This window comes from Helianthus annuus, chromosome 8, assembly GCF_002127325.2.
Source record: "Helianthus annuus cultivar XRQ/B chromosome 8, HanXRQr2.0-SUNRISE, whole genome shotgun sequence".
NCBI classification, from domain to species: domain Eukaryota; kingdom Viridiplantae; phylum Streptophyta; class Magnoliopsida; order Asterales; family Asteraceae; genus Helianthus; species Helianthus annuus.
Window position 1 is genome coordinate 67,768,461 of NC_035440.2, and position 21,562 is coordinate 67,790,022.

Here is a 21,562-nt window from a genome sequence, read left to right on the forward strand (position 1 = left end):
AACTCCGAAATTTATAAGGAAAGAATGAAAAATTTACATGATAAATATATTAAATCTAATGAATTTCGGGTAGGAGATCAGGTTCTATTGTTTAATTCACGACTTCGATTATTTCCTGGTAAGCTAAAATCTAGGTGGTCAGGACCTTTTTCCGTCACCCATTTTTTTCCTCACGGTGCAGTAGAAATTAAAGCTCGAAATGGGATACCATTTAAAGTCAATGGCCAACGGCTAAAACTCTACCGAGGATCCATTGAGGATGAGGAAGAGGAGATCTCGCTTCAAACGGTTCACGAATAAACTCAACATCGTACCTGACATGTTACGAACAAGTAAGTGTACGTCAAAAACAACCGGTAAGTCTTTTAACCATTTTCGGAAAAAGGGGCATGCACACGAGCACAAAAAAAAAATTTCAAAAACCTTGCTCGGCACGAGGCCGTGTCCGCTGGACACGGGGCCGTGTCGAGGCGACTGTCGGGATAAAACCCTCTTTTCACAACAGTTACCTCATTCCACACGCCCCGTTTCGCCGAAAACGCTCTGGTTCCAGGCGATTTTCCGCAGATTTCCGACGTCACTACCACGTTTAACAACATCAAGGTATGATTCTATCATCTTTAGTAGTTAGATTAATTACTTGCATGTAGTTAAAACATCAAAAATTGGTGAAAAATCTAGGGTTCTTCGTGTTCATCCGGATCGAACTTCAAATTTTTGCTGCAATCTGTTAGTAGTAGTTTAGATTAGTGTAGTAGAAAGTAAATAAACATGTATTGTTGATAGATTCGTTTGATTTCCCACTAAAACCCCAAACCCTTGTTTTTGAACCGAAAAAGACAAAATTGGAAGGGTAAATGGTTTGTTTTGGGAAAAACGACACTTAGGGTTTCATTTTCGGGGGAAACCGCAGCTATTGGGCTAAAAATTTTCAGGTTTTCGGAACCGGGACGAAAAATGAAGTTTTTGGGTTACAGACGCCTGGACACGGGGCCGTGTCCACTGAACACGGGGCCGTGTCCAGCCCACTGTTTGCAAGTTTCTTTTAAAATTTCTTTGTTTCGTACTAACTTTTGGTGTATTCTTTCAGATGTCAAAGTTCACAAGGTTCAACGCAAGCGAACTCGATGCTAGGGCACGATATGAGACACTCCAAACAAGACCCGAGGAGTATCCTAGGCGAGCATGCACGGACCTGTTAACCATGGTGAACCAGCTAGACCGATTCAACAACATCGTGACAGGGCCACTAGTAGTTGCATTGAACACCCGGCTTCGGTCGGTGCATCAATGCACAATGGAGTTTTACAGTACTTTCGTTTTCAACTCAAGGTGTGACCCGTTTGAGAATGAGGGGGTCACATTTCGATGTGGAGGGACAACGTACTCAATCTCCATGGCACAGTTTGGATCTATCATAGGGCTATATGGTGAAGAGGAATCGGGAAATGAAGAGAATATCGGGGGATTACGAGACTTGGATGTAAATGAACGTCAAGCCGCATGGGCTCAGATCGGTGAAGGAATCTACAACCCTAGTAGCACCAACAGTACCAAACTGAGGGACCCGCTTTACCGCTACATTCACAGGCTCCTCACCTACTCGCTAAACCAGCGTCACGACAGTAGTGGCGTTGTAGGGTTGAAAGATTTGGTTGTCCTTCACTGCATCCACAACCAGAAGCCTCTCGATGTTCCATATCTCTTGTTACGAAACATGCACCTCAATCGCCTTGCTCACGCTCCTACGCCTATCTTCTTCGGGGGATGGGTGTACCGTCTTTTCAAGCATTTCACGAGAATCCCAGGGTCCTTTGAAAGGAGTCCATGGTCGGGACGAGTTGACTACCACATTTGCCGAGCCATGAACTTACTTTATGAGGCGGAAGACGGGACGGTGAGCTTCCAAAGAACACAAGGCTATGCATGGAACCCACAAGAGGCCCTAGTTCTCCACGCACCACCTCCCCACTACCAGTACCAACCCCATTGTGATCCGGGTCAATCCTCCTCACAAGGAGGCGGTTTTCCTAACTTTCAAAGCTTACATGATCTTTTGCAGGAAAACCTCATGTGTACCAGGAACACCTACAACCTCGCCAACAACACATACCACCGGGTTGGAGCTATTGAGCGCAACATCAACGATATACAAGATGATATCGGTAGCATCCGGGAGTACATGGCGGGGCATGGGGATGGAGGTGATGATAGCAGTGAAGACATGGACGTTTGAAGGAACAAGGGGCAGGTTGGTGATGAGCCCACAGGTTTAAGTACCCTTCTCTATCGAACAATTTACGGCCTGCGTGCCGCTTGTTGAACAATTTACTTTCTTTAACTGTTTTTTATTTTCGTTTTATTTTCACTTTATGCTTGGAGACAATTGACGTTGGTAAATTAGGATGTTTTATGTTTGCTTGGTGTGGTATTGAGTGATTAAACAGGTACAATGCAAGGGTTAGAGTGCTAAACCTTAGCACTTGCAGCCCCAAAATGGAGAAACCGGGAGACAAAACCTGTTTTTCAGGCTCACAGACTGTCCACACGGGGACGTGTCCAGCCGACACGCCCCCGTGTTCATCTCCCAGATCTGCTGTTTAGTTACTGACCTGCAATTATTTACCAGACACGAGGCCGTGTCCAGTGGACACGGGGCCGTGTTCATCTTCTGTAAGTTTTCATTACTGTCAGTTCGCCACGGGGCCGTGTCCAGGCTGCCAGTAACATAAATCTTTGTTTTTTTTTTTTACCCACTTTTACACATTCTAATCAACCGAAAATCTTATTTTTGGGACACATTGAGGACAATGTGTAATTTAAGTGTGGGGGGGATACTAAAACCTTGAATTTTGCAAATCCTAATTACAAGCCTTACACAAAACTCTATTGGAACCGCTAAACACCCCAAATTTTTTTTTCAAAAACTTTTCGTTTTTTTTTTTTTACTTTTCTTGGTTTAATTTGGGAATAACAAGTTCTAGAAGGTTATATTTTTACAAATTTACAACCGATAGCGTCGTGATAACAAAGAACCAACATAAGAAAATTACGAAACGGCATAACAAGTCTAGTTAAAAATTCTATTATATATACTTGATCACATTAAAAACCCATTCCCACAAAAGTGAGTTTTGAGCCTTTATTGAGCATACAAATATACATCTTTAAACTAAATGCTCATTTTTCGTTTCTTGTGTGAATAGCCGCTTGGTTCTTACAACTCTAGAACTTGCCACGACGATACATTCCCGGTCCTTACCAACTTAAACCCAAGTAAGTAAGTGATGGAGGCATTAGGACTAACCATATTTTTCTTTCTACACCATTATTTTTCATTTTTTTACCACCTACCCAAAATCCCCCTAGTTAGCCCCTTTGAGCCTAAACCTTTCATTTCATTACCCTAAAACCCTTTTTACCCACCAAAAACCCTTTTTTATTTTTCACCCTTTATTTTAGTAACAAGTTCGGTTTTTCGTAAGCTCGCTATTTTATGTGACTTATCAAAATATATATATATATATATATATATATATATATATATATGATGAAGTCAAAAACAAACAAAATCTATATAAAAGCTTGTTTGGAGAAATACTTCAAAATAAAGAGTCACTAAAAACAAGGTGTGTCACGAAAACCGACGCTTTTTACGATTTTCGCCCTTTTACTAACCACTAACCCAACCACCCACCTTTAACCAAAGCCTAACCCTTCACCCAAAAAGTCCTCTTGATATTTATAAAGGTAAAAAGTTAAAAAGGAGGAGGATTGATTGCTTGGCAAGCCTATGGAAGGCGTAAGTTCCATGCCGCTCTCGAGTGATTCACTAAAAAAAATACACCTTCGGCCGAGTGTTGAGTGATCTCCCGTGAGGTATGTGAACTTGTATATAAATGGAATTTTAATAAGGCATGCTATGCCCGAATAAGTAATTTATCCTGTGAAACGTTCTAAATAAATCATAACGAATAGGATTGTAAATAAATAAAAATAAAAACTTACAAAGATCTTGGATTCCCGACACTCTATGACAAGCCAAAAACTTTCTCTTCTACCTATTCCATTTGGAGTGTAAGCCACATTTAAAGAGTTTTGCTTGAGGACAAGCAAAAGTTCAAGTGTGGGGGTATTTGATGTGTGTAAAATGCAACATATAAATCACATCAATTAAGGCATAAAACTAACCCTTTTTAAGTACTAATGTTGGAAAAAGAGTGTTTTTGTCTTCCTTTTGTATTTTCAGGATGAAATGAGCTCAAATTCACAAAAGAAGAAAAAAGACAACTAATTCTAGCATAAATACAAGAAAAGGAATAAAAGTAGACTGCCCGGACCCTCAACGGCATCCTCCAAAGCAAAGAAGAGAAAGCAGAAGTCTGAACACGCCCCGTGCTCAGCCAGCACGGGGCCGTGCCCAAGAAGCAGCATAAAAGACAAACTTATAGAAGCTTCCATTGCCCACCACGGGGCCGTGTCCAGCGGGCACGGGGGCGTGGTGAAAGTACAGCAGGCGCATTAATTGTAATTGCGAATTACAATTAATGAGGAGAGAGAGTGTCAGACGGGCACGGGAGCGTGTCCAGCGGACACGGGGCCGTGCCCAGCCTTCTGTTCAGCCTATAAATAGGGGTGCTTGGTTTCATTCCATCTCATCCCTTGGCACACCACCTATCTCACACTTCATCCACCACCCACCACCACCATAACACCATCATCCACCACCATCATCCATTGTCCATCGTAGAGTGTGTGAGTCGTCTCGGGATCCAAGATTGATCGTAATAGTTCTTGACAATCAAGGCCATGTTTGCCTAAGTCTCTTACATCACTTGGTGAAGACAAGTGTTTAGTATAATACTTTTTATTTTCAATCTTTTGCACTTTTTATTTGGTTTTGTATTAATGACTTTAATAACTAGTTGCTTATGTTGAAGGTGATCTTTCCTTATCGTTTGTCCGTGGTGTCTTGGCATTATTTTACTGTCTATATAAAATAAAAGATTTTCACCATTCATATCTCCACGGTCTATATGGAGGTATGTTGGCTACCTGGTCGGGGGTTAAGGGAACGGTTTGGTAAGGGTCTTGCCCTTGTTCAGCGTTTAGAGGTCCTGCTTGGGACCTGGGTCAAATTTAGTAGGATCTCCTTCAATGCCCATAGGTATTGGATGGCGGGGATCCAAACTCTTTGACCCCCTCATAAGTTAACTACTATTAATACTATAACCCGGCTATTTAGGACTGTATCCCTGCTGACTCAGACTACTTAGCCGAGGGTAACGTCACCGCCGAAAGCGGGGCCTACCACAATTTGCATTAATAACTTAATTCATTATCTTTCAATAATCCGACCCTTTAGGATTGTATCCTTGCTGACTCAAACTACTGGGTTGAGGGTAATGTCGCCTTCAAAAGAGGGGCCTACTACAATAACTAAGATAATCTCTTAAACAAGTGTAAAAGTGCGAAAATAATCAAAGGTTATACTAATACACGTGTCGGATCCAAGTGATTCATCTTGTCTATCTGTTTTATTTTATTTTTATTTTTCAGCATTTAGTTAGTTTTTATTTTCTTAGTTTAAAAACATTTTTCTCACTTTTTGATTTGATTAGACGTTGAGGATAAACCGGTATTAAAAGTTCTTGTGTCCTTGGACGACCTCGGTATCTTACCAACACTATACTACGTCCACGATGGGTGCACTTGCCCATATGTGTGTTTAGTGTTAGTGAATATCGTGTTTTTATAAATTTAAAACTTGGCTAAAAGTGTAAAAAGGGCTTAATTATACATAAAAAATATATTACACTACACACGCATCACACATACATTTGCCTTGGTAACCATAAACAGGTACACCCAAGGGGTTCTTCGGTACCCACAACAAACTCCTTCCAGCACCAACTAGGGCCATCTCCTCTAACTGGGAAATGGCAGTTGCCTTGTCTGTTAGTTTCTTGTACCAATCTTGTTCAGCAAAACCCACCAAAGCGTCTACCTTCGGGATCCCTTCACCAACCGACCGGTAATGCATATCCACCGGAATAACACCGCGACGAATGTAGAAAAACTTTTGCTTCCAATCGTGCAAGCTCTTCAAAGGAACGGAGCAAACGGGAGCAATACCTGTCCGGGCGTTGAAAGAATAGAAGCCACTAGCGTAAGTAACACTGTAGAAGACGTTGAACATCTCAAATGTCGGATCAATACGGTGGGCTCTACAAACAAACTCAAAGTGAGTGATACGCGGAAGCCCAATCGCGTTAATTTGAGAAATTTGAAGCCCATAGTTCCTCAACACCGAGGCAGTAAACTTGGTAATTGGAAGCCTGAAGTTACCCTCCCGGAAGAATGCAGCATATAAGGTCAAGTAACCCGGAGGTGCATCTATAGCGGTAGAACCAGCGGTCGGATATTGGGCTCCCCACTCAGGACGAAAACCCATTCCCTTCACCAAATTGTTGAACTCCTCTTCCTTCCATCCTATAACTGCCTGGTCAGGGCCAGGGGGAGCTTTCCCTTTATTCTTCCTCTTCTTCTGGGAAGGATTTGCACCAGACATAATGAAGATGATGAGAGGTTAAACGAAAATGTTCAAACAAAGAAAGAAGAAAAGATGAAGGAGATGGAGAGAACCAAACTTCAAAAATTTGAAAAGTAAGGAAGGAAGGAGAAACCGCCTCATATTTATACCCATCGCATTTAATGCGATGGGTAGTGGGCCGTCAGAGTCCATGAAAAGCAACCAATGGGGGAGAGGCACGTCAGAAGAGAGAGAAGACGCCACCTCTTTTTTCGGGAGCATGGGTAACAGGGCCTGACAACGTGACAGAAAAGTAACTGACGCAAACTGAAAAGACGTCTGTTCACCTCCGATAAGACAGGGACACCGGACAGTCATATCAACATTCCCCCCAAGACAACAAAACTTCTCTTAGAAGGAAACAACAAGTGTCATGCGCCATACGCCATGCGTCCATTTGGCTCAACTTTTTTAAGTTGCCAAAACCCATGCGCCATGCGTCCATTTGGCTCAACTTTTTTAAGTTGCCAAAACCCATGCGCTATGCGTCCATTTGGCTCAACTTTTTTAAGTTGCCAAACCCCATGAGCCATCCATCCATTTGACTCAACTTTTTTAAGTTGCCAAACCCCATGCGCCATGCATCCATTTGGCTCAACCTTTTTAAGTTGCCAAAACCCATGCGCCATGCGTCCATTTGGCTCAACTTTTTTAAGTTGCCAAAACCCATGCGCTATGCGTCCATTTGGCTCAACTTTTTTAAGTTCCCAAAACCCATGCGTCATGCGTCCATTTGACTCAAATTTTTAAGTTGCCAAATTCCACGTGCCATACAAACCGCCATAAAAACCACTACCCCTATAAGTCCAGAATCCCTCCTAGACGATCAACTCAACTAGAAGGCACACTGGACTGGAGGAGACTTGAAGAGGTATGGTCCCAATTCCCTGCCTACATGGCAGGGACCACACCACTTTTCGAGCATACATGGCGTCTACATCAGCAAAGTAATCCAGAAGCTTCTAGAAACTTCTGGAAGACGCCAAGGTGGCACCAAAGATGCTCCATCCGACAAAAAGGACAACACGTGTCACCAGTGGCAGAACGACACATAGGCCTGCGACAAATCAGGGGGCAGAGCTGACAACGGCAGGACAAGGTTTCCAGCATGGACAAATGTAAGTGCGCCACGTGTACCACTACACCGACTATGGCAGAGGAGACCAAGAGGATATTCCCCTTGGTCGGACAGCTGGCGCGCAACCACAGCTGGCACAGCTGCTCCTCCATTCTTCATCCTCCGGCTATAAATAGGACCCTTCATCATTCAGGTTGATTATCTTGGCTCTCCATACTCACACACTCAACACACACTGTTTATTCTCCCTCAGAACAGAACAGTACTTATTCTCACGCCGGAGCCTGGTTAAGAGGGAAACCCCCATATTCCCCTCTTAACGAGACTAACGGTGTTGCTGTTTTGCAGGATCCAGGTCATTTCTGCGAGTAAGATAAGAGATTGAACCCACAGGAGAAACAACCCTGCAGATTAACCTTGGTGTTATTATGTGTTTCATCAATAAGTAATAATATATACACACACTATAATAACTAAAGCAAAATAAAAGAAATTTGAACAAGTAAGCTGCACTAGTACAATCAAACAATAACAAAATGGTATTGAAGTTGGAACATATAACTCAAGATCAGTACTATACTTTGTAGAAGAAAAACTTTATTGATTTTCGTATACAATCAAATCAAATCAAACCAATATTACAAAAGATTAATTAGTTTAATGAGAAGAAACACGAGCATAATCATAGTTGAGGTACCAATCCGACCCCCACCAGAAATATTATGTGCACCCAACATATACTCTTTGCCTGACTCCTCATCTTTCACTCTGATGCTTGAAGAACCTAACAAAAACAATAACTATTATTCTTTTGACAAATCGGATTACAAAATATCACTCATTGCCCGATAATGATCCTACTGACCATTTGACCGCTCAACTTTTGTTTTTGTGTGCCTTGGGGTGCTTGTAAAGATTGAGATACCATCAAATACATACATACATTTTGACTTATACGTCATAAAGAGTTACTTCTCCGTAAGAGTAGGATTGCCTTTAGCCACGAAAACAAAAGTTGGTAGTGCCCTTGGTCAAAAATGTCAGTATGGATTATCTTTTATTATTAATGTATTTGTGTTTTTAATAGAACACAACAGAGGAAAGTATACTTACAGTTATAGTCTGCCCATCCAATTGTCTTCTTTTCCATATCATATGTAACAAGTTTATCAGTCAATACAAGATCTGCACATAAAACCATTGCCTCCTTTTATACAAACAATATCATCCAACCCCTAAAGGGACTTGTATTTCATGCAATAACACTTGTACATTTGCAAACTTCATGTAGAAAGCTAGCGAAACCCGGTCTTTTGAACCAGTGAATTTGGCTTCAAGTAATTGGCTAACATACTGTACTGTGTATTTGACTGTGAACCCACAAAAATATAGTTGTAATGCTTGACTATACACATGGTTCAACAAAAGTGTTGGATCTCGTAGATTAAGATGAGTATCGAAACAGAGATGGTTTCAGATTAATACATTTAAAAGAAGAAACTTAAAATAAAGGGTTAAAAGGAAACGGGTCGAAAGTAGCCTTCACCTTTAAAATATAATAATTTTGGGAAAGAAGTGACCAATACTTAACAAATTATGCGATACCCAACCCGCCAATTTTTCCAACTCAAATAGACATATTATTAGAAGAGAAAATGCAGCAAATTTCTACGCGCTCTTGCAGATAAAGATGGTAACATAACACCCTTGAAAGCAAATGCTATGAACGAGACTAGAAGAAATACAGAAAGATGGCTCATGGCTGACCTCCTAATAAGGTTACATCTTTGCCTTGTGATTGCAAGTCACTGTCCTGAAAACCAACACACCAGCCGTCATCCTGAAAAAAAAAATAATTAACAGACAAAGTATAAGTATAATGCCGTCATTAATGCACAAGGAAGAATAATCAGAAGTATGTACTTGGACGTCAAAGAGGTATTGATGAGGAGAAACTTTCAAAACTAGTGAATTTTCAAAGTGGAACTTGACAACCGGAAAACCTTTATCAACACTGCAAAATCAGAGAATTAAGACAACGTTAAGATCCCATAATTTGACACTAAGTATTTGTTCTAAACACATTTTGACCTGCCCATTTTCCTGCCTTTTCAAAGAAAAATTTGGCACCTGCGCAACATATAAATTTGAATTTAGAAAAAGAACACTTACTCTCCAGAGTACTTGAAACATGTGAACTGCTGGTCAAGAATGTGAGGCTGTATATTAGGTTGTGCAGCACGAATCTAGGTCAAACGAATAATCATGAGAGTGAGACTCATAAAAGAAAAAAGGAGGGAGTTGAAGATTGAAGTTAAAACTATTTAACAAACCTTTTCTAAAACTAACTTGTAAGCCAAGTCAGGTAAATAAGCTAATGTAGTACCACTGTCGATAATTGTTCCTTGTTTTCCTCCAACATCAAATGTATCTGTTGGAAGATCGAGAAATTTACCACCTACCTCAATTTGCTTCAACTCAACATTATAATGTGCCCTGTGACACAAATAGAAAGGTAAGAAAGCATATACTTTCTAGTGCGAAAATGATAGCTATAAGGCAGTAGTTTTTATTAATTTGTTTTGGTAAATGCAACTAGCGCTGGCAAGTGGTCTTCAAGGGGGTTAAAGGCAGAAAACCAATGGAAGTTGGATTTGAACTTTGAGACCTCAAGCAGTTGCCACCATATATAGCACGAAAAAGAAAAATGTGATGTTTGCTTTTATAAATGATACATGAAAATATAAAATAGCAACAATCATTTCCTTGGCATTGGTTGCCTGTTCGCAATTACCTTATCTTTAGAATCAATGTGATGTTTGCTTTTATAAATGGTGAACCAAAAAAAGACATTTATGTTATATAGATTGAGGATCCTATACATTAATCCAGAAGTGTGAGAACTGAGAAGTGTATTATAACACTATATATAACATTATATAACACCATATAAACACCGTATAACAATATGTAACACCATATAACACTATGTAACACTATATAACACTATATAACAAATATAACACTATAGTTTGTCTGATAGCATGTATATGATAGATGTATAGTGTTATATATTGTTTATATAGTGTCATATAGTGTTACATAGTGTTATATGGTGTTACATGTTGTTATACAGTGTTTATATGGTGTTATATAGTGTTATATAATGTTATATATAGTGTTATAATACACTTCTCACACTTCTGGATTAATGTATAGGATCCCTACCCATGTCACACAACTCATAAAGTCCTAATTATAGTGTGAAATGTGTATTTTCGAAATGTAATATAAATACTAATAGAAACAATAAATCCAAGACAGAGTTGAGCCAAATCTTCGATTCTTAACAAGACGAAATTGAGATGCATAATAGCATCCACCTAACAAAGAAAGAAGCACACAAATCAAAGACATATGTAGTACCTAGATAAAGCAAAATGGGTGGGTGGCGTAAGTTTTTGAACATAATACCCATTTTATAAAGGCTTAATAATGGGATTTGGAAGATAAGTTAAAAAGGAGCTTACTCGGGAATCATTGGTGTTGTTTGTACTTTAGGTTGTACGACTTCTCCAATTGCAAATATGCCTCCACCTTGAGAGCCGTCTAAGCAATGTGAAAATATCCTTTTCACCTTTTTAGCTGAAGCAAGCTGTGAAAGCAGAGAGGAATTTGCCTGCCCGAACCCAAGTATTCCATCTAGTGCTTGTTGTGAAGAACCCAACTGCCCTGATTGTTGAGATCCACACCTATCATCCAACATTCATATGTCCTTATGTTACTATGCCAATTATAGATGAAAATTTATCTCATTTATATGAAAAGCAAAATAGGCCAAATTAAATTTCAAGGAAGCAGGTTAAAAGGGTAATTCCAAAGTGCATTCACATCATCATCATCATCATCATCATCATACTCCGTAAATTCCACCAATAGCAAAGCTAAGGTAAGGTCTGAGGAGGGTAAGATGTAGACAACCTTACCTCTACCCTGTAGGAATAGAGAGGCTGCTTCCAGTGAAACCCCCGGCTCCATAGTAGTTTTGCATCAAGCCTCAGACATAAGGCACATAACACTCAGCAATTGAGACAAAGGCCAATTAGTGCATGTATCCCCTTGTCTTTCGGCTATCAACGCCACCACATGATGCATGATTAACCATCCCCCTCTTTTATCGTTATTTTCACGAAATTAGTAAAATAACGTTAAAATTAGTGCACTTTCACTTTTGCCCCCCCAGCGCCCACGCATATATACTTTCCAAAGTGCATTCACATGTCTAATGATATTTAAATTAGTAACTTAATGTTAATATCGTCAATACATTAACTTATTATAAAAGATCAAAAGAATGGACAAAAGTATAGGTGGGTCATTTTGACCCAAACACATGAGACCTGCCCGTTTCGCCACCTCTACACACTTGTAATGGAATGAGTAGACTTACCCGAACGCTATACTTCCATTAAGAAAAGTGGTTTGAAGATTTCCAGAAACTCGGTCAAGTTGTATAGTATCTCTTACAAAATATCCCGTAGTGGAACTGCCATCGCCGTATTTAACAGAATAGGAACAGTACATGCCCGCTTTACAATCATTACTAGGGTCACTCAATGTAGACATGCAAATTTCTTGATTACAGTCAACCATTTTTGCCGTTGAGGAAGACTCGGGATTGTACAGAGCAAGTGATATCTGATAACAAAAATAATAAGGATTGTTACTTTTAGAGAGTGAAAAGACACATAAAGTTGAGGTGGCAAGTTCGCCCACTTATTATCGGGTCAATTTGTGTTGTGTTATCTTAAACGAGTCAAATGGTCTAAATAAAAAGGTTTGGCTTAAAGGGGAACGGGTCAAATGGGTCGAGTGTTGTCCAATCCCAAATTCTCTGAATTATTTATATTCAAAGATTTAGAACAAAATTATCATTTTTATAATCATAACTTTACCATTAATTATATAAAAAAAATAGACAATAAATGTTTGTGGGTCAACCCAACCTGATCCACCCCATAATAAAAATGAAACGTTTTGACCCGTTAACCAACCAACCCATATGGCCACTCTACTGAAAAGTGTGTATATGTTCCAAGTAAGAGAAAAAATATATATACTCCAAGGTCGCTTTTCTTGGGACATTTCTGACATCCAGCACAATTAACCCATAGAAGGTCACTCCCGGTATCAACCTGCACATGGTAATCCTTTGGTGGGGTCCCAATCCGAAGCTTAGTGAAATACAACCTATATAAAACACAATATAAACCTTCATGGTGCAACAATCGCCCCTACATGTACATGTACGCATTCATACATAAAGTATACGTGAATGTGACTCCTATATCAAACTGCACATGATAATCCTTCAGTAGAGTTCCAATTGATGTTTTAACGAAATATAACCTATATAATAAATATTAAAAAATACAGGGTTCCGCCATCATTCTATGAACAAAAGTTTTACTTTTAAATAATTGATTGTGTATTCATTCTCAGCCAAGACAGAAGTAACAGACAACACTAGTGAGATTTTGGATTCAAAACTTTTATAGTGCTTTGTTTTTCATGTAAAGCTTACAACAAATGCGAGCCAATTCGCCTAGGTGATCATTGTAGAGATTTCAAGGTCAAACAAAGAGAAGCAAAACCGTAAACAATATACATATACACATACATCTCTAAGATGTGATACTATGCAACATAGTCATCATGGAAACAATACTTAGACTAACACTATTGAGCAATTAGCAAAAACAACAACATAATACACAAACAACATACACCTCCTCTAAAAAATATTATTAGTTGTAAATGAAAAAGAGAGAGAGAGGGGGGGCTAACGCTGCAGAGGTGGGGCTGCCGTCGCCGCCAATGGGAAGGTCAACGGCGGAGAGAATCCTCCGGTGACGGCTGGAATCATGGGCTTTGAATTGAGTCAAAGACTTTTTACTGCCACCAAACTTGTGCTGAACCTGGAAAACCACATTCGCTGATGCAAATCCACCACAGAAAACAAACCCAATTACTAAAACACCAACAAACCCGCTTAGATCCATCTCGTCTTCAATTCAATCCAAACCAAAACCTTCCTTGATTTGCTCGCCTTCAATTCAAAAAACGCGGTTTCTTTTGGATTGGATGAAGACAAGACAAAGAGAAGTCGGCAGCTGGCAAAATGAGATGCGGCTACGACAAGAAACGCATAAAATTACAGCAGGAAACCCACGTTGCTAAGGATAAACTTGCATCCCATGGGTCACCTTCCAAATCCAGATCTTGCTTGCTTGCTTGCTTTATGTAATAAACACTTTATATATCTTTGTTTGGGTGTGTAATGTAAGTTACGAGTTCCATTGAATTTTGATTTATTACACTTTGACTTTATATGTACGGGAGATATGGGGTTTATCTGTGCTGTGGCCGCCCGCCTTGGTCAATACGGGATATGTGATATTATGATGGATGTTTAATTTACAAAGAAACCATTGGTGTCAACATTCACAAACTTATATACTAGCTACAGCTACTGCTTGCTTGCTTTTACCACTTATCATTAATGTTAGAGTAAATTACGTTTTTGGCCCCTGTGGTTATATCACTTTTATTATATTAGCCCAAAATACGAATTTTTAACATATCTGCCCCTATGGTCTCTATAACTAATCATTTTGGCCCCTAAGTCTAACCATTTTAGCCCCCGTGGTCTCTATAACTAACCATTTTGGCCCCCATGATCTTTAGACTTAGGGGCCAAAATGGTTAGTTATATAAACCATGGGGGCAGATATGTTAAAAATTCTTATTTTGGACTAATATAATAAAAGTGATATAACCACAGGGGCCAAAAACAGAATTTACTCTTAATGTTATTTAAACAATGAGGTGGTGGCATTGGCAAAGAGAATGCCTTTAAACACCTTAGAAGGGAGAGGTTTTGGGTTCAGGTCCCACATACGACATGAATAAAACGAAATTTGCCGTTCAAAAAAAATATTATTATGCGATTTGTGTAATTTATACGGTCCGATATGATATGACAGGTGAATTGATATATAATAACATGTATAATGTTTGTTTTGTTATAGATTAAAGGGTGATTTAGAACATAGTTGTTTTCTAAATGGTGGTAAAGGAATAAAAATTATAGTTCAAAATTATGGTCCAGGACTATAGATTCAATTATCTACACATGAAGTGGATGTTAATGCCCACGAAACTTAGCATGCCTAGGACATAGAGGAATCTCGCCAAAGTTGATGTTTTATCTAATATAAATGTTGTCTTGCAGGGTAATTTGAAGGCAATTGCGGGTTCAGGATAGGAAATTTCATTGTGGTTGGAGAAGTGGGTTGATCATCAACTACTAAGAGAATTGTTCCCCGTTCTTTTTAATCTGGAAATCGATAAAGTATGAAAGGCGCAAAAGATGTATGAAACAAAGGAAACCATGTGGTCTGGAAATGGCGTTGGGGGCATGATCATGCTGGGTGTGAGGACCTTTTAGGCCGTGAAGAAACACTGAACTAATTAGGCAACTAATCAGTTTGGTTTATGTTTCTACCATAGTGGTTAATCTTCTAATGAATATCTGAGCTCCGACCTGATGTTTAAACCTGCAAAACAGAACACCATTACTCGTCAAGAGGGGAATGTGGGGGTTTCCCTCTTAACCGGGCTCCGGCGTGAGAATAAGCGACTGCTTTGGGAGGATAATTAAGTGTTAAGAGTGAAGAGTAGAGGGAATAGAATGTTTAACCTGTGGAATGAGGTCTCTATTTATAGCCGGAGAGGTGTAAGAGGATATAGGCTGATGGGCCTTGGGCCGGTAATGGACAACATAATGGATATGCTCTTTGCCTCACTAGTCTCGTCCGTTTAGTGGCTTCTAGAAGCTCTTCGGCGCTGGCGCGCCTTGATTGGAGCCACGTGTCATTGTTGTCGGCTCTGTCGCCCTTCTGCCATCAGCAGACAAGTGGAGATCGTGGGACAGATGTCCCCGTCCTCTAAGTGGTGCCACGTAGGCGTCCTTACGTACTTCTCGTCAGAAGATCGTGGCGCACGATTGAACAGAGCCTGCTGAATGTTCATTGGCTCTTTCTCTGCCACTTGTACCTTGTGTACTACCTGGAGTAGCTTTGCGCTGCTTCCTTGTTTGATTCTTGCTGAGCACGAAACTGACCCGCGCGGGGTTTGGGTGTCTGGATGCTCCTTCAGTATGCTAAGTGCTGCTATCGGAGCTCCTTGTCGGCTAGCCCTCGCGCGGCGATAGTAGGAATACAGTGTAACTCGCGCAAGGCTCGTGGTAGGAAATTAATTAAATAAGGAGTATGGTTCCTCGCGCAACCTTGAAGGAGGTTTGCGCGGCGTTTTTGGGACCATACCCCTTCAAGTCCCCCAGTCCAGTGCTGCACCATGCGCAAGGCGAGTGGTTGGAGCTCTGGACTTAAAAAGTAAAAGTTGAAGAAAATGCTTCCTTGATTCTGGCGGACGTGGCGCGTGTAGGCTTCAATGGTTACAACGGCGCGACTGCCAGGCTTGGTTCTAGTTGGGTTATTGCTTTTCATGAATAGGCGCGAGGGGTTATTAAGGCATTGCTACACTGCGCGGCCTTGGTAGCTTTTGCATGAAGCTAGTTTTAATTTATGGCGGGAAAAACTTCGAAATTTGAACTCTGACAAGTTGGTGAGAAACGTCGTTGATGGTGACATTTGAGTTGACCGGTTACACGGCTGTCATCGGGTTTTCCTGACGGTTCGGCTTTCCGTCAGGCGAGTGAGGCCCACGCGCGCGTGGTAACCGTCACTCCGGGATTCCCTCCTTACGTGTCATCTTCTGATTGGTCACGTGCGCGGCGATCGCGGCACGTTTACCCATCGCATTAAATGCGATGGGTATATATATCCGAACAGGTGTGAGAAGTCCTCACTTTTCTCTTCTACTATCACTATCCTTCTCTCGTTTCGTGTCTTCTCTCTCTTTGAATCTTCAAACCTTGCAGCAGATCTTCAAGATCTTTCTTCTTATCTTCAAGTTCCTCAAGAAAAACTTGAATCTTTATTATGGCTGAAGAACATCAAGAGGGTGTTCCTGGGGAGGAGGGGCCGGTCCCGGTTCTCCGATGGGACTTGGGTCTGTTTGAGCAGATCGTTAGAAGTTTCCGGTTTCCACCGGAGTGGGATGCACGATATCCGGCCCAGAATCAGACGGCCGCCGACGCACCGCCGGGTTACATCACGTTATTTGAAGATTTCTTTCTTCAAGGCAACTTCCGGTTGCCGGCGACGAACTTCATGGGGAACATCTTGCACTTCTACAACTTCCATATTTCCCAGATGAGCCCTCCTGGGATGGTTAGGGTTCGTCACTTCGAGTTCTTATGCCGAGCCCATGGCATTGAGCCGTCTGTTGAGAAGTTCGGGCCTTTTATCAGCTTCAACGGACGATGGGCTTCTTCTCGTTTGCCAGCCGTGGTGCTGCAAGGAAGATCCTATTAAACCCACCGAAGAGTTTCCATGATTGGAAACCTAAATTTTTCTTTATTCGAGAGGAGGTGCTTCCGATTGCCATGCCCTTCCGAGATTGGAGCGAGTCGGTCCTGAAAGAGGATCTTCCGATCCCAAAACACGAACGGTGGTATCAGCAGCTAACTCCTACCCCTAATCGAGTATTTGGGGATAATGTATTGGTTGCGGCGCGCATGAGTTACAAGTGGTCACCTGACAGCAAGGAAGTGCCAGTCTTAAAGATTGGTGATCAAGGTCAGTGATCTTCGTACTTTCCCTGGCTCCATGCTTTATGCTTTACTTTACTTATTTGTTTCGATGTGTAGAAGCGCAACTGTACCAAGCTGCTTTGGCTACTTTTGGAGGATCTATGGGCGTGCGCCCACTTCGCGATGATGAGGAACGCTGGTATGAGCAGATCAGGGGCAATTTCATGTACCCGGTTGCTGATGCATTTGCCTCGCCGCCTACTGCAACCGAAGGTGCGCAAATACCTAAACCTCGTCCTTTGCGCTCTGTGACTTCTGCTGGGAAAGAGGTTGTCTATCTTTCCAGCGAAGAGTCTGTAGGGTCGTCGAACGGCGAGCTAAGTCCGTGGTCTAACATCTTTGCAGGTGTGTTGCGCGACCTAGGGATTGACCCTGAAGATAAGAAGAAAAAACCTTTGAAGAAGATGAAGAACTTGAATCCCGAGGTGACCAGCAAGGGGGCTGGGAGTAGTCGCGCAACCGCTGGTGCTGCTGGTAAAGGTACTCTTCGCCTTCGACAGAGTGACTTAAAAGATTATGTGATAATTAGTGATTCACTTGAAGGCTTGTCGCGCGCAGCTGAGAAGAAGACTGGAGCGGGTGGTTCAAAGAGCTCTGGAAGCGCGGGTTCTCGTAACCCTGATGCTGGTGCTACTCTTTCTACTGTTGCGCATGAGGAGGAGGAAGAAGAGGAAGAAGAGGAGGTAACCGAAAAGCTGATCAGCAGAAAGAGAGTCAGAAGCGAGACCACAACTGGTGTGGCTTCTGTGGCGGCAGCTGGTGCGATTCCCTTGATTGGGAAAACGAGCAATATGCGCTCTCTTTATAAATTCTCTCCTGGTAAGCTCTTAACTTTTCTTCCTTTTGTTATGTTTCTCTTCTTAATCACTTGGTTTTTGCAGAGACCAAGAAGCCCACCCCTGAGAAGGGTGTTAAGTTTACCGAGCCAGAGCCGAAGAGGCCAAAGATTACCATTAAATCTTCTAAGATTGTTGGGGCTGAGTCTGCCAAGGAGAAAAATGTTGCTGAGGGGGATAAAGCGAAGGCTGCTGAGGAGAAGAGAAGGGTTGAGGAGCGTCGTAGGAAGGTTGAGGAAGAGAAGAAGAGGAAAGCTGAGGAAGATAAGAAGGCTGAGGAGGCGAAGAAGAAGAAAACCGCTGATATGGAGAAGGAGAAGGAGAGGAAGAAAGCTGCGGAAAAGGGCATCGGTGATCAGGAGATTGTGGTCACCCCAGGGCCTGTGAAGCCTCATCAAGAAAGCAGGAAAGAGCCTGAGGTTGAGAAACCTGTCCACCCCACGCATACTGAGGTCCCTGATCGCACCAAGGTGACTTCTGCCAGGGGATCGGGCCGGTATGTTTCTAGTGGCGCGAGCTCTGGCGGGGCTGGGGGTTACAACCCACAAGTTATTGGGGCGAAGGATACCCTTGGTGATATCTATTATAAGAGCTACACTGAAGAGGAACGTGGTAATGCCCCTCACCAAGCTCCCTGGGGTTTGAAGCAAAGGGACACCTTTCAAGAGTTTGGACCATGCCGCGATTGGTTCTTAAATTCCTTTACTCCTGGTGAGGTTAATCGGCAGAGGGCGAAGACTCATGAAAGCCTATATCGCACTTATGTGATCGGGGAGGCCAACACGCGCGCTGCCAACCATCAAATAGTTCGTGAGTGGCGAACGATGGTTAGGGAGCGAGCATATTGGGAGAGCTACCGCGAGCGAATGTTGAAGCGTATTAGCGAGTTTGAGAAGTCAAAAGCCTCTTTTGATGAAGAGAAGGCAAAGTTTGATGCTGACAAGAAGGCGGAGGAATGGGGGCGTGAGGGCCTGAAAAACAAACTTCAAGCTGCTGAGCAGCAGCTGGCTAAGGAGAAGGCCGAGTTCAAGCGCATATGTGAGAAAGACAATGAACGCGCGTTCGCGGCTCGAAACAAGATTGTCGATCTTGAAGCCAAGGTTGTTGAGCTTACTGCGAAGGTTGAGGATGCGCAAGCTGCGCAGGCTGCTAAGGAGCAGACTGAGGTTTGTAAAACTTACTCCCTTTCCTTCTGTGCTCTTATCTGCAAAATAGCCTAAGTCCTTTGTCGCTTTTTAGGTTGAGTTGGCTGATGTGAAGCTGCAGTTCTCAAACAAAGACAAGGATTTGCGGGCCAAGGATGTCGAGATCGCTGAACTGAAACGCCTCCTGAATGATCAGGTTGACAAATGCGAATCCTTGGAAATCGATCTTGCAGCAGAGAAAGTTAAGGCTGCCACTGCTGAGGAAGCGCGTGATGTTAGTACTGCCGCCCTTAACGTAGCGCAGACTAACTATTCTGAAGCTCAAGGGTTCGTGGATACGCTTGTCTCTGAGGCCGAGTGGATGTGCAACCGTGGAGTAGTGCTGGTATGCTATTCTTTTGTCCTTTGGAAGTTGTGTTAGGAGTTGTTTTTAATGCTCATTTTACGTTGTAGGTTGCCAACTCTGTGCTTAATGCTGGAGAGCTAGATCGCATTGTTGCTGCTTTGACGGATGTCGCGCGCGCAGTTGGTCATCGAGGAGGGTATTTGGAATGTGCTCAACATGTTGAGGAGGTGTTTGGACAGGAGTTTGATGTGAGTCATTGTTCGGTGACTGACCAGGCTAGTGCCGAGTTGACACGTGCTGAAAATGCTTATGATAACCTATCACTGCCTGTGATGGACTTAGTCGCGAAGACTCTAGAGCATGATGATTGGTGCCAGCGCCTCAAGGCCATTCTCGACCCACCGGTAACTGTTGAATTATCAGATGAAGAGGAGCCAGCTGGTGATGATGGTGGAGACGATGATGATGATGGTGGAAACGATGGTGATGACGGTGGAAATGATGGTGATGACGGTGATGAAGGCGATCAACGCGATGGTAGTGATGAATTTGAATAGGTTCTGTCGATAGGCTTTGTGCCTTGTAATCTTGTTTGTTTTGAATGTAAACTTATGCGCGGTCGCGCTTGTTTTAAACTGAATGAATGTTATTTATTCTTTCCCGTTACAATTATTGCATTGTTGTTAGAAACTTTGGTTAAGTTAGCTCGAATAAATGTAAGTGTTTCTCTTGTGAGTGCAATTGCCCGGTCTCGCGCTTTGTTCGCGGAGGACCTTGGAGGCGTTCCCATTTGAGGGCTCGTAAGTCACTGGAGTGTTTTCGTGCTAATCAGAAGTTTAACATGCATTTGTAACGAAAGAAGTAATGGAAAACATGTCGTATGCTTTCATTGACTTGGAAACAGGCACTTAGGCCAACGTACATTAATGTAAAGGGCGCATGGCCAACATAGGAAAGTAAAAGGCGGAAGGCCGAGAATAATTACATATAGCATTTGCGCAGTTGTTGCGCATTCCACGTTCGCGGTATGATGTGACCATCTAGGGTGCGTAACTTGTAAGCCCCTTTACCCAACACTTCGTGAACCAAGTATGGGCCTTCCCATTTGGGTGCTAGTTTCCCTGGGCATTCAGCATTTGACGCTTCATTGTCTCGGAAGACGTACTCCCCTGGAGTGAAGGTACAGATGCGGACTCTTGCATTGTAGTACCTTTCCAGTTGTGTTTTGTACTTGGCTTCTCTGATTCGCGCGATTTCGCGCCTTTCTTCTAGCAAATCCAAGTCAAGACGTCACTCTGCCTCGTTGTCGATTGCGTTGACTGCTGTCAAGCGTGGGGAGGGCAGGCCAACTTCCGTCGGGATAACCGCTTCTGAGCCATAGACTAGGCTAAACGGGGTTTCGTCGGTACTTGTCTTTGGCATGGTTCGGTGAGCCCACAAGATACTCGGGAGCTCATCCACCCAGCCTCTTCGCTTTGTGCCCAGTCGGGCCTTTATCCCATCGACGATACACTTGTTCACACTTTCCACCTGCCCATTGCCTTGAGGATGTGCAACGGAGGAGAAAGTGTGTTCGATTCTCATCTCTTTCATCCACTTCTGGAGGTCTTCAGACACAAAGTTAGTACCGTTGTCGGTTACAATCTTGAGTGGTAGGCCGAACCTGCAGATGATGTGTTCCCAAATGAACTTGCGCACCATCATAGCTGTAGTTGAAGCGAGAGCTTTGGCCTCCACCCACTTCGTGAAGTAATCCACGGTTACTATTATAAATTTTACGGCGCCAG

The 21,562-nt window shown here is 42.4% G+C and overlaps 2 protein-coding genes across 3 annotated transcripts; one reads left to right on the plus strand and one right to left on the minus strand.

The window, feature by feature from the left end:
- Positions 1-8,163: 8,163 nt before the first annotated feature.
- LOC110873012 (aspartic proteinase-like protein 2) lies at positions 8,164-14,125 on the minus strand. 2 transcript variants are annotated; one of them, XM_022121913.2, is made up of 10 exons: positions 13,518-14,123; positions 12,791-12,920; positions 12,121-12,368; positions 11,201-11,422; positions 10,004-10,166; positions 9,843-9,916; positions 9,594-9,684; positions 9,438-9,510; positions 8,784-8,855; positions 8,164-8,454 (listed from the first exon to the last, which is right to left on the minus strand). In XM_022121913.2, exons 1-10 carry the CDS (start codon positions 13,730-13,732, stop codon positions 8,309-8,311), a joined length of 1,434 nt encoding a protein of 477 aa, XP_021977605.1. In that variant the 5' UTR covers positions 13,733-14,123; the 3' UTR covers positions 8,164-8,308. The 2 variants fall into 2 exon arrangements, with proteins under 2 accessions (XP_021977605.1, XP_035832487.1); XM_035976594.1 differs by lacking the exons at positions 8,164-8,454; positions 8,784-8,855 and adding an exon at positions 8,862-9,040 and having other exon boundaries at positions 13,518-14,125.
- A 3,116-nt stretch (positions 14,126-17,241) lies between these two features.
- Positions 17,242-20,332, plus strand: LOC110870112. The gene is made up of 6 exons (XM_022119312.1): positions 17,242-17,434; positions 17,506-17,661; positions 17,794-18,267; positions 18,330-19,450; positions 19,524-19,814; positions 19,883-20,332. Exons 1-6 carry the CDS (start codon positions 17,242-17,244, stop codon positions 20,330-20,332), a joined length of 2,685 nt encoding a protein of 894 aa, XP_021975004.1.
- Positions 20,333-21,562: the final 1,230 nt, after the last annotated feature.